This window comes from Gobio gobio (assembly GCF_949357685.1).
Source record: "Gobio gobio genome assembly, chromosome: 4".
Taxonomy (NCBI): domain Eukaryota; kingdom Metazoa; phylum Chordata; class Actinopteri; order Cypriniformes; family Gobionidae; genus Gobio; species Gobio gobio.
The window spans coordinates 45,807,547-45,821,305 of record NC_137100.1 but is presented as its reverse complement, the minus strand read 5'-3'; the positions used below and the strand labels follow the sequence as shown (position 1 = coordinate 45,821,305).

At 38.3% G+C, this 13,759-nt stretch overlaps 1 protein-coding gene across 50 annotated transcripts in view; it reads right to left on the bottom strand.

Annotated features, from left to right (window-relative positions):
• Positions 1-13,759, bottom strand: part of arvcfb (ARVCF delta catenin family member b) — a 275,297-nt gene that overhangs the window by 55,828 nt on the left and 205,710 nt on the right. For all 50 annotated transcript variants that reach the window (XM_079813825.1, XM_079813812.1, XM_079813792.1 and 47 more), the window contains 2 exons: positions 8,012-8,514; positions 323-506 (listed from right to left, as the gene is read on the bottom strand). In XM_079813825.1, the coding sequence (XP_079669951.1) occupies positions 323-506; positions 8,012-8,514 (687 nt within the window). The remainder of the gene's footprint in view (positions 1-322; positions 507-8,011; positions 8,515-13,759) is intronic.

The following is a 13,759-nucleotide window of genomic DNA, read 5'->3' as shown; positions in this document are numbered from 1 at the left end:
TTAATATTACCAAATGAAACCTTATTGTAAAGTGTTACAAACTAACTAAAATGAAAAATAAATTCTAAATTAATAAATAAATACTATATTAGTATATAAATAATACTAAAATACTCTACAGAGCGCAGAGAGAGAGAGACAGACCTTAATATACACAAATACCTTTTGTTCATGTGAAACCTTTTAGCAATCAATTAGTATAGACTACATGGGGCAAAGGCTTTTGCAGAAACTTGCAAAAACCCAAAGACTAATAAAAGGATTCATTGACATTGTTCAGCTGAGGAGGATGGTGAAGATGCTGTCAATCAGACCAGTGTACCTAAGACATCCAGATGTGTTCTTGAAGACAGTGGTCCACTCTGCATCCCGTGGCTTTGAGTCCTCGTTTGGCTCGTGTTCCCAGCCCGAATGAGGGATGATGACCTCATTAGTCATCGTCTGAAGCCCATGGTTAATTATCACCATCTTCAGAGGCTCATAGGAGGACAAGTTCCAAAGTGTTCCTAACAGGTGCAATGAGACGAGGAGAGAGGAAAAGAAACAGAAAAAGAGAAAATCTGTTACATTTCTTAACATGACACAAGAGCTACAAACAAAAAGTGGCACTGCTAGATTTGTTGACATGTACCACGCATTACAAAAGCATTGATTCTGAATTTCTTGACAGGAAGCTCCATTATAGAAGTAAGAAGGATTGGAAAGGAAAAAAATGGAAAGGAAAAGCAAAGTTTGAGAAAAAATAGTTCAGAGTAAACAATGTGAAGGGGCCAGGCTGTTATTTTCTAGACAATAAAACAGAGAAGCTTGTTCTATAAGCCAGCAGACGTACTGTATATATGCCTACAGTTAAGACTAGCCTTTGTTTTATTTACTTGGCAAGCACCATTCAACTACTGCAACCCTTGGAAATGTAGAGTGGATAAATAAACTGTCTTCTCTTGGGTTAGTAAAAATGAAGTCTCTGGACCGGAGGGCATTTTCGCTAAAAACAGAAATAGCAAATGTTTACATAGCTGACTACGAACTCACACAAATGTACATCCTGATACAACTCTGAATCTATTTTTCCTGCCCTTCATACACATCATCACTCCATGTTCTTCTCGCTCTGCCATTACTTCCAGATCCATTTCTGCGGTCAAAAACTACAACAGGAGACAAGAGGTCTATAAACATGTCATAGCTCTGTGTAATGAGGACTCAGGTTCTTTTAGCCCCCAAAATAAATCTATTTACCCTCTAATAATAACCAAATTTGAACTGCCATCTGCAAAGAGGCTCCATTGCTATCACCTCTTAGGCACTGAATAGCCATTAGGCCCTGGTTAAGGCCGAGATAACAGATGCCGTACACATTGCCCTTGCTGTACCTGGGAATGTCTACTTGGTAAAGTGGCACATTAAGGAGAATGGATCATTACCAGCCAGCTCATGCGCTCGTGCACGTGTTATTGTGTCAGATAGGCTTGTAGTCAGAGGAGATGTCGAGGTCTATACATAGCACATGCTGATTAACTTCACTTCATTGCAGACAACTGGAGCAAGTTAGAGCAGTCAAAGGCCTTTAAATGCATTGATTACAATCATGTACACATATTACTGTACAAAATTTTGGAGACATAAATTACTTCTAAGAAATTACTTACAGGAATAAGAATAAATTACATTTTAAAATACATTTAAAACCTTGAATTTACCAATTACCAACTACACTGATTAACAAAAAGTAAAATTTTATAGATATTTATATTAAATATTAATGAATAACATTAATTTGAAATTTTAATCTCCTAGACTGACTACAAAAGAGGGACATGCATGCACTGATGAGCCAAAACAGTATGACCAGTCACAGGTGAAGCGGATATCAAGGTCACAAGTTAAAGTCTAGGTACTGTATTAGATGGCAAGCAAAAAAAATCTGTTCTCGTAATCAACGTGTTGGATTGCAGGAGAAATGGGCAGTGTTATGGCAAGGCTTGTGGGTTGCTCCCAGGCAGCAGTGGTGAGAATTTACTAACAGTTTTCCAAAGGATAAACAACACCAGCGACAGGGTGTTGGGCGCCCAAGGCTCATCGATGCACAAGGAAATTAAGGCTATCCCGTCTGGTCTGAGCCAACACAAGGTCTACTGAGGCACAAGCCACACAAAATTGTAATGATAGTTATGGGAGGAATATGTCGCAACAAACAGAGTATCGCCATCTGCTGCGTATGGGGCTGCATAGCCACAGAGCAATCAGAGTGCCTATGATGACCCCTGTCCACAGTCGAAAGCGACAACAACTTGGAACCGTGGAAGAAGGTCGCCTGGTCCGATGAGTCCCATTTTACATCACATGGACAGGTGTGTACGTGTACACCGTTTACTTGGGGAAATGATGGTGCCAGGATGCACTGTGGGATGACGACAAGCCGGTGGAGGGAGTGTGATATGGAAAATGTTCTGTTTAGAAACCCTGGGTTCAGCCATTAATGTGGACGTAAATTTGACACACGCTACTGCCTTAACATTGTTGCAGAAAAGGTACACCCCTTCATGATGTTCCCTGGAGAAAGTGGCCTCTTTCACCAGGATAATGCACCCTGCCACACTGCACACATTGTTCACTAATGGATTGAGGCACATGACGAAGAGTTCAAGGTGTTGCCCTGGCCTCCAAATTCCCCAGATCTCAATCCAATTGAGCATCTGTGGGATGTGCTGGACCAATAGGTTCGATCCACAGTGGCTCAACCTCACAGCCTACAATACTTGAAAGATCTGTTGCTAACGTCTTGGTTCCAGAAACATCAGGACACCTTCAGGGGTCTTGTAGAGTCCATGCCTCGGCGGGTCAGCCCTTTTTCGGCAGCACGTGGAGGACCAACAGCATCTTAGGTCATAATGTTTTGGCTCATCTGTGTATATTGATGCAAGATCACAGAAAACTATGCAATCTGGTGTTGTATCTGTTTGGTTCCCCTGGCATCTTTTGCAGGTTCCTGGATGTCCCACAAATCTAATACAAAAGGAGCCAATGAAACCCACATGAGGGAAACTGAACCTTGCAAGAGGTGCAGCCTGATTGAGTTTACTCCTTCCTGCTTGTCATTGGAGCCTCCCAGCTAATTCAATTTCCTGGGAGCAGCAGACATGCTGTTCTAACAGGCCATTCACTTAGGGCTATTACAGTCCCATCCTGCCCCCTGCCATTCATCATACACTGATTGGACAGCCGAGTCAGAGGGAAAGAAACAGGAAGAAGGGTAAACGAGGTAATCATCTCAGAAATGCCACCATACTCTGGACTACTGGAATTTCTGAACAAATGTAATTTTGTAAGCTACGTTTGGTGGCCTTTTTCTAATGTCCTTACATTTCCTATAAAATACATCACTAGCAATGTTCCCTCTAAGCTGCGCGCGTGCGCGCTCGCGCACTTGTGATGCCGCGACCGTGCAGAAAGAATGCACGCAGCGCAGACGGCAGACGCGAAATGAGGGAAGAAATCCATTTGATCGTAGTTTAAATGAGAAATAATTGCAGTGCTCTGTTAAACCGCTATAGAGTTAGTATCACTATAGTGTTAGAACAGGTGAATGTGGTTTACAGGTTTCATTGAGAGAATTGTGTCGAGTGTGAGCAGCAGTGAGTCGTGTTCGCGGTCCAAATCTCAATATGAGAGGCAACGAGAAACGCAAAGACATGAATAGAACGTTATCATATTTTAAAGAAGAGTGGCTTGATTAAGTGGTGGAAATAACTGATGATGGACACAGCACGGTAACAAAACAGACATCTACAGTCACATTTACCCACAACAAGTGTAGCGTGCAAACTCAAAACACCTCAGTAACACACGTCAGTTTAAATAGATGTGTGTGTGGTTTGGGTTTCAGGGATGTTTAGATAAGAGTTCACATGTCCCCTTGAACATATTTAGCTATTAAATCTATTTAATTACTTCAGTTTTTTATATAGGCTATATGTATAATATATCAGTTTAAATACTTCAATTAGTTTGTATATTATATTATAGGCTGTTATAATTATATTTTATTGTAAGCCTAATAAAGAATTGATCGCACAAGGGGATTGTTTAGGGATCCTTGCCATTAAAAAGTAAAAAAATAAAATAAAATCTGATATAGAAAATCTTGGAAATTCATAAGCAATAAACAAACATAAGTTTGATGGTTTAATGCTGCCTTTCGCCAATGAAAACAATCTCAGTGTAACTGCTTAATTTTTTTTTCATATTATATTATTATAAAGAATGTAACTGTTTTGGTGGAGATTTTTAAGTAAGTATTTCTTGGTAAAGAATACAGCATTGTAAAAAAAAAAATCTGTCAAATTAAAATGTGCTTAATTTAGTGAATTCTGAATTAACTGCTGTAAAAGAAATGATTTAATATATCACTACGTTACATCAAGGGTTAAATAAAATAGAAATGGCACATTAAAGCTGCTGTCCGTAACTTTTTTTGTGTTCAAGATTTACAAAAATTATATGAAGAGAATGTACAACATTAATCAATTTTCCAAATCGTGTTTTTGTCTTACCCCGAATCATTATGATACACTTATAATAAGTGTTTATATTGGGACTATTTCAGACCGGTCTGGTAGGAACCGCTGCGGAGGAGCACAGTCCCTGCGTGACTTGCCGTAGACATAAACAGAGAGAAGTAGCTCCGGCTGCAATGTTCTTCCGCAAGACGCATGCAGTTCTGTTTATTAACCGCTAGAGCGCAAAAAGTTATGAACAGCAGCTTAAAGTTAAAAGTTATAACTGCAAGATGAAACCACTTTTTGCGTGTGTTTGCGTATGCTGTACAGGTCTGGTATAAATGAATGTTTTTGCTCAGGTGACCAAATGTCCGCCCAATAGAGAAAAGTTTTGCTCAGCGAGAAAATAAATTAGAGGGAACATTGATCACTAGGTGATTCAAATAGACCTTTGAGTACACAAACAGTATTGAACATGAGGATAAGAACGCATCACACAACCTGTTCACGTTCTATAAAGTGACAAATTTGTGAGAAAGTCACTTGTGTATTATCTGAATAAATCATCGTTTTGAACAAAGAGGATGAGAATGATTTGCTGATTCACTTATTAAGGCAGTCACTTTTTGTCACCTACTGGCGTAATGATGCAACTAGCAGAAAATTAAGCTGAATTATGGAATGAGGAGCTACGCTTCAAATCTGTTTCTGCAAGAGACTGATTTTTTGCCTGCGATCAGAGCAAAACAGAGAGAAAAGAAAAAGAGAATTAGAGCAAGATGGAGAGTTATGGCAGATACAAAGATGCAGAACGCAGACAAGGAAGCAGAGGTTCACAGCTACTGGTATACACATACTGTGTAGCTGGTCTGTTGCAACTAAATGATAAATTAGTTCAAAAGACTTTTAACATTTAAGATGGAGAGCTCTGAAAAGGAAATGATGGTGCTTTGAAGTTGTATCAGTCTTGACCACCTTAATATAAAAATACTAATATGAACTGCTAAATATTCAAAGTACATGAAGAACATTTGACACAGGGTCAGCAAATTAAAACGGACAGTTTAATTAAAAAAAAATGCTGAAAAGTGGAAAAGGAAATGAAAAATTCTAAGCAGATACTTCTGCAGTAGAAAAAAAAAAAGAAAAAAAAAAAGAAAGCCACACAGGGTAGAAAAGTACTAGCAATATTCACACAATAAGGTTCTTGGATGAGGGAGCAAATAGTGCTGCTGACAATACAGGGGTACATACCATGGGATTCAAGAGCACACAGTGAACCTATTTTTAAAGTCCTGCAATTATTTTTAATTGTAGAAAAACATTCCAGATTTTCCAGGCTGGTGAAAGACCATTGTGAGAGCAGTGTTTTCATAGGGGCCTTGCAGATAAACCATAAGGCTGTCCAGGGCTCGGTTTGGAACTGACACACTATATTCCCTCCATCCTGTAGAAGAGAAGCTATTTTTAACTAAGACTGAAAGCAACATTGTGCTGTAAAGTTAATCAGGGAGGCTGCAGAGCCGTTATACGTCACTTTCACACTGAATGTCTGGTCGGGAGAACCATCAGTCAATGTCTTTGTGAGAAAGACTTTCTCTTTCAGTAGATTCACAAACCCTTGTAGAGGAAAGATCTGCACTTTTTTTTTAAAGCATATACACTACTGTTTAAAAGTAGTCAAAAACTTTTTCTTTTTTTTTTCTTCGAGAAATGAATATTCAGCAAGGATGCATTCGATTGATTCAAGGTGACAGTAGAGACAATGGTACGAAAGATTTCTATTTCAAATAAATCCTGTTTTTTTTAACTTTCTATTCATCAAAGAATCCCCCAAAAAATTATCAAGCTTACCACAAAAATAATAAGCAGCACAACTGTTTTCAACATTAATATAAATAAGAAATTTCTGAAAAATCCGTTTTGCCATCACATTTTAAAATATATTAAAACTAATATTTCACAATATTAGTATTTCTTTTTTTTCTAATAAATGCAGCCTTGGTGAGCAGAGACTTTTCAAAAACATGAAAAATCGTGCATATTCTAAACTTTTGAATGATATATATATAAAAAACAAAATTCTTAAAATTGTGTAAATCCCTCACTGTCTGAGAGTGGCATGAATCCCCTGTTTCAGTGATAAAATTTATTGTGTATGCATGCAAACATGCGTCTTTGGCCCCTATGCTTTGTGTGTTCGGTCTGAAGCCGAACCTCTTTTGCGTTCTCCATGCTATAGTAAATGTATTTCAGGTCGTGGAGATCAGGTCGAGTTATTAAGGTCCCAGGAGGATACACATAAACCTCAGTGTGTTTTTACAGTGACATTTAGCAGGTCAAGACCCTGCTCTGCAGTCCTGTTGAAATACTGACCTGGATTCGGTCAACATCCGCCTGGACTCATCTGGTATTTAAACATGAAAATGTTGCGAGAGGCCTGTGGCTAGTATTTGAAAGATATTTGCAAAGCATGAATAGATGAAATTAGAAAAATACAAATGAATGAATCATAGAACATTTAGGACGAACAAGCTAAAAAGACGGAAGGTTATTTTTGTCATTGGCCTGAATATTACTTTTATTGGTCAGGCAGTCACACAGCCTGATTTATCTGGAATTGAATTTCGACCATAAACATATCCCTCACAAATTTTGGTCAAAAGTGACAGATTATAGTGGTTAAATTATCAAAACTGACAGAAACTTTTACATCGTCACAAAGAAATTATTTAAAATAAACGTGGTTCTTTTGAACTTTCCATTAATCAAAGAATCTTGAATTTGGAGTATGATGCTGAAAATTCAGCCATCACAGGAATAAATTACAATTACATTAAAATAGTTTAAATTCTAATAATATTTCACAATATGACAGTTTTTACTGTATTTTTGATCAGATAAATGCAGCTATCTTTAATAGTTAATGTAAGTAACTAAGTTTGCACAAAATACTTGGTCTTGGTCAGTTCAAATAACTAAACAAAAACTATTATTTCACCAGACATATATGTCTTAAGGCCCGTTCACACCAAGAATGATAATAATAAAGATACAGTTCTAAAAATCATTCACAATAATAAAGAATAGCAGAGTTCACATCACAGCTATAACGATAACGGCACAGAGAAACAATATCATTGGAATCACTTTCAGAATGATTTTATCCAGCCAATGAATGATAGAGACACTAACAGCCAATCAGAATCCATCCTGCTGAAACTAACTCGAGCCTTTAAAGTGACAGACAAGCATGCATTTAGAATAAACAGAACGATATCGTCCGCTGGTGTGGACGCTAATATCTTTATAGATCTTTATAGTTAACATTCTTGGTGAGAATAGGCCTTTACACTTCTTGAACTACTACTTTATACTTTCTTCAGTTATGTCTTATTTATAAAACCAAAAGACTCTTACCTAGACTCAACCTACTTTAAAAAGCTTGTTTTTACATCCACAGTGTTAAATTCCAGCATGTAATAATGGTGCAGCTGGAGATCATATCATACCTGTGATGAGTTCCCGAACTTCCATGTCATTGGTTTTCCTCAGCAGACGGATGAGAGCGGGAATCCCATCACAGCTCTTGATGGCTACCTTGTTATCGTGGTCCTTGCCGTAGGAGATGTTTCTCAGAGCTCCGCAGGCTTTGCGATGAACTTCAGCTTTAGGGTGGTCCAGCAAGCCCACCAGCACTGGGATCCCCTTCAGCTGCCTGACATCCTTCTTTATCTTGTCGTTCTCATAGCAGAGATGCTGCAGGTAGGCGGCGGCGTTGGACTTAACCGGATCGATGGGGTGACCTAGCATGGCGATGACCTCAGGCAAGTCGGGGTCTCTCCAGCGCGGATCTTTGCGGATGCTGTCAATCGAGGGGGAGCGACGGCCCCCCATGCGGTCAAGACTGGCCATGCTGCCCCTCTCGGGCTGGGCAAGAGGTGCTGGGTACATGCCATGGATGTAGGGGTGTCTTTCGTCGATTAATTCAGCCTCTATGGGGTCCTCGTAGCCTCTGTGACAAATTAAGAGAACGAGAGAGAATTTAAAGAGATTTATCAGTCAACCAATGGGATTAACACCAGACATAGAAAAGAAAAAAAACCTCTGAATGTTAAGTTATATAGTATACTGTAAGGGGCTTTTTTCACAGAAATGTGTTTTGCATTCCACTGCACTACTTTTCCATTGTTTTTCCATGTAAATGCACTAGATGGACATCTTTAATTATTGCTCTCACACTCGCATCTTTTGCAGCATCTTGCGCATGACAGCATTCTAAAAACACGGCGCTCAAGTTAAAAGAAGATAAATCTTTTTTTAAGTGTCTCTAGACCTTGCATTTTGTTCATTCCATTGATCTGCTGCATCTTGCGTTTTTAATTGCAAAAACATGTTTTGTGTGATCCAGACCTCTGAAGAAACAAGTGAAAACGTTTTTCCTATGACAAACATGCATTTGTTTCTTTAGTTTTTGTTATATTTGAGATATGTCATGTTTTGTATGTAGAATTTTTGTAATGAAAACTATCTTATGCTCAGCAAGGCTGCATTTAGTTAACTAAAAATAAAATAAAAACAGTAATATTGTGAAAACAGTTGTGCTGTTTAATAATTTTTGGGAAAAAATATGTTCTGTCTTTACTGTCACATTTGATCAATTTAAAGCTACACTGTGTGATATTTTCCCCCATCTAGCGGTGAAAAGGTATATGACCATCCAGTGAATTTTAGTTTATGTTCTTCTCAATTCCGATTTCGTTTTTAACTCCTACGGTGGCCGATTTAGTCCAAGATTAACATGGCTTCCAGTTCGACCTCGTCAACATTCGAAACGGTGCCATCGAGTGTTAAAATGCAAAAGGCGAAGCTTGAATTTACGGGTATGTCCCTCTTTTGCAAATTTTTTAAAGGGGTGGTAAACCACGATTTCACTATTCTAACTTAAGCTAGCGTGTAATGTTGCTGCTTTAGCATAAACAACATCTGCAAAGTTACAACGTTCAAAGTTTAAAGCAAAGGGAGATATTTGCTTTTAAAGAAATCAGTTTCTAAGAACTACAGCAAACGGCCAGTAGGCGACTACAGACATTCCTCCAGGGTTGGTGACATCACCAGGCTCAATATTTACATAAACCCCTCCTCCGAGAATATTAAAAGGGGGGGTGAGGCCATTTTGTATCGTGGCGCTGTTGAGGTATAGTTAGGCTGGAGTGTTGTTGCCGCGATGCAGAGGAAACGCTGTTATATTCATCCGGATTGCAGGTCTGGGGTACTTGCTTTGTTCAGCCTTCATATGGACAGGGGTGCGTTGCAGAGCGTTTAACATACAGCATGTTATATGCACGTGTGTTTGAGACAGAAGGGAACAGGCACTTGCGGGGCTCCCGCTGCACATCTCACGGAGGAAAACTTTCACAATGTTCGCGAGTTCAACACCGGATTTGCACAACGTCAGCTGCATAAGACAGCCAGTGTGTGAATGCACGACGCGCGCGGGGCTCCCTCCCGCAGCACATTTCACGGAGGAAATCAGGGTTAGCGAATCACAACACACTGGGCCAGCTAACCAATCTCAGCCCATCGCGTATTTTTGAGGGACTGGCTTCATACAACCCGGAAAGCATCAGACCGTTTTACAAGGAGGGACAGAGCAGTGTAGAATAAATGTCAAATATATGAAAAATAATGATTTTTTTTTTAAAAACGAAGCATTAACACATGTTACAGTGCACCCCACAAACACAATCAAGCCTTCAAAACAATGTGTTTTACCACCCCTTTAAATCTTTGCTTTCAAGATAAATTGTGTTATTCTCACAACTTGTGTAGAATTTAATTTGCCAAATGGGAGATTCTAATGCGGTTGAGTTTTGGAATTTTGGAATCTAAAAAAGCATTATGGTCTAAAAAAGGACCCGTCTCAAAGAAACAATAAGATGAGAGCCAAATATGAAGGAGTAAGACAGAGACAGAGAAAAAAAGTGATTGTTTCAGTTATTTACTATGGTGTCAAAGAATCCAAAGCACTCGTCAACAGTGTTGGGGAAAGTTACTTTGAAAAGTATTGCAATATTGCGTTACTCCCTTAAAAAGTAACTAATTGAGTTACTTAGTTACTTTTTAAGAAAAGTAATGCGTTACGTTACTTTTGCGTTACTTTTTCTCACCTGGGCTGGGCTTGTTTTTGTTTTGTTTTTAAAACAAAAAAGTTATATTTTTGTGCAACGGTAAAGACCTCTTCATACCAAAATTTAAATAATAAGCCCCAGGCTGAGGTAAAAATTCAAATTCACGCATGAACAGTAGAGGGCGCAGCTTTGCTGTGCTGCCATTCTGGATAATGGTTGAATAGGATGCAGGAGAAACAAGTTTTACCAATAAAAACAAAAAATCTAGTAATTTTCATCATCAAAGGTCAGCAGCAAGACATTGGTAAATTAAATATAAAGGTAGATTATGCATAAAAATAGTTGTTTTATTTAACATTTAATTATTGGAGGTTTGCATAGTACTCTGATTTTGCATTTGACTGATTTTATTCATTTTGAGGAGTACAGAATCTTTATTGTGCAAGTGAGATAAATAAGTGCTCACATTTAGACTAGAACTACAATAACCATCATGTTTACACACAACGCCTCTGCACTTATTTTTCTCAACATGGGGGCAGGAGAGCTGTCAGTCAAACTAATGTGAAAAAGTAACTTGCGTTACTTTTTTGAAAAAGTAACTCAGATATTTTGTTGTAAATTTGAAAAGTAATGCGTTACTTTACTAGTTACTTGGAAAAAGTAATATTATTACGTAACTCAAGTTACTTGTAATGCGTTACCCCCAACACTGCTCGTCAATAAGAAAAAACACCTGCTATTTTCTTGTTAATTGTGTCTGTCAGGACACAGTGATGTTCTGTCTTTCTTTAATTAATGATGGATGGGATACAGCATGAGGGAAAACAGAGAGCCTGCAGAGCCCAGAGCAAATATAGAACAGACTGGAAGCAAAGAGAGAAAGAGAAAGAGAGACAGATGGATAGGGAACGACGAATGGCTTTCCTACAATGAATAATCTGATAACAGGACAGTGCAGTACAGTAGCGCTCCCACTGTAAGAGTCCTAGCTATGTTATTTTCTGAGAGCCTCCTCGTTAGACATAAGCAAGCAATCAATGTGTTGGGATAGGAAATGAAATAATCAGTGTGCATTTCTGGAAAACTCTTTGTAAAATGACACCTATAATGGTTAAAAAAAATTACAGTAGAATACAAATTTTAAAATTCAGTTCACGTTTTTACTATCTGAAGGACACAACTTCTGTTTATGCTGCTTCTGTGCTGTCTTTGAAAGTGTAAATTTGCTACTAGAAAATAAGACTTAAAAGCCCAACGTGGAAAGGAAAAAATGATATAACGCAACATGGAACAACCATTTAGCCAACTGTAGAGAACTATAGATTAAAAATATTGTTTGCAAACAAATGCTCAGTGGGAACATTTCCTGGTACTTCAGGCACCCTGGAAATTAGCTGTTCTATCACTTCATTAAACTGAGCTGAAACTGACCAAAATGTGCTGCATGTGGGGTTGAAACATCACATTTGCAAAACACTGACCCGCTGCTCCACAGCTGGCAGCGAGAGATTTGCATTTCTCTGAGGCATCACACAAACCTCAAATGGCTGATTTTAACTTCTAAAGAGAAACTGTGGTAAAATGAATATACGGTAAAGTTATATACTTTAAAAGTTATATACGGTGAAATGTATATTATATATATATATATATATATATATATATATATATATATATATATATATATATATATATATATATATATATATATATATATATATATATATATATATATATATATATATATATATATATATATATATATATATATATATATATATACATATAACAACTTTGAGAATAGATTAACGGCGATATTTTTTTTTATCGCCTGATAAGAGTCTCATGTTAACATGAGATTCTTATCAGGCGATAAAAAAAAATATCGCCGTTAATCTATTCTCAAAGTTGGGTTGGGAGCTGGGTCTATACTACGCAAGCTATGATGACTTTCGAGTTGACACGCACCCGCCTCCTCTCATTCAGTCCGGTTTAACCCTCTGAACATGGCGAACTGGATTTTTCCTCATGACAGCGTGTTGGTATTGGTGTGACCGGTCAATTTCACGCGGGGTTGCACATAACTTTAATTCTACTAATGCCGCGTTCCAGGCAACCTGTAACCCGTGTTTTTCCAACCTTCTACCCGTGAAAGTGCACTGGAACAGCAGTCAAACCAGTGACTTCCCACCCGTGAACTCGTACTAGATCGATGTACTCCCAGTTACGAGATCTGACGTCACATAGCCCGCGAAGCAACAATGGCAGCCCCTGTGGATGCGGTGTTTATGAAAGTCGTACATTAAAAACCAAATATAAGGTATTGCTCTAACGTTATTTATCCGCAAATGTTATGCATTATCAGCAGCTTTTCCAGTGTTAGCTAGTTTTCAGGCCATGGAGTGCAAGAATAAATGAATACCAAATACATTTCCAAATATACAAATAATGTAAAATAAAAGGTATAACAGCTTCTCTTGTCTTATGCGCCATTTTTTCTCCCCCGTTTCCCTCAAATAAGCATGGTGTAAGCACCTTTGGCGATAGAAATTATTGTAAATGAGCATAATCCCCGTAAGGTTCGCCATTCTTTGTTTACATCTAGCTACTGCTCAGGCAGTTTGGCGTGACTTTGCCTGGAATGCTACAAAGTCGTGAGTCGTGGTTTGAAGTCGTAACTTACAGGCTCAAAAACCTGCCTGGAACGCAGCATAACTCCCGCAGATTTCGCGCACGCATCGGAAGCGCACACACACATACCGTAATAAAGCTGCCTTTGACATACAAGTGCAAAAATGAGCTCCTTTTTCCAGCTTATTAATGGTCAAATACACTCAAAAATGTCTCAATGCCCATCTTTGTGAGTTTTAACGTAAACATAGTCATAACCAGCTCACAGGAACAGTGTTTGGGATCCATGCGTGCGTCAGGTCTTAAAGGGACAGAAATTATTTATTATTCAAATTACAAAAAGACAAACGATCACTTACGAGCACACATATTCTGAATGCCTTCGGCAGAATTCAAATGAGCCATTTTAATCTAGATTCATCAACACCTGAGAAAATCAATGTTAATATTTGGTACAGTAGCCTTTGTTTGTAATTACAGAGGTCAAACGTTTCC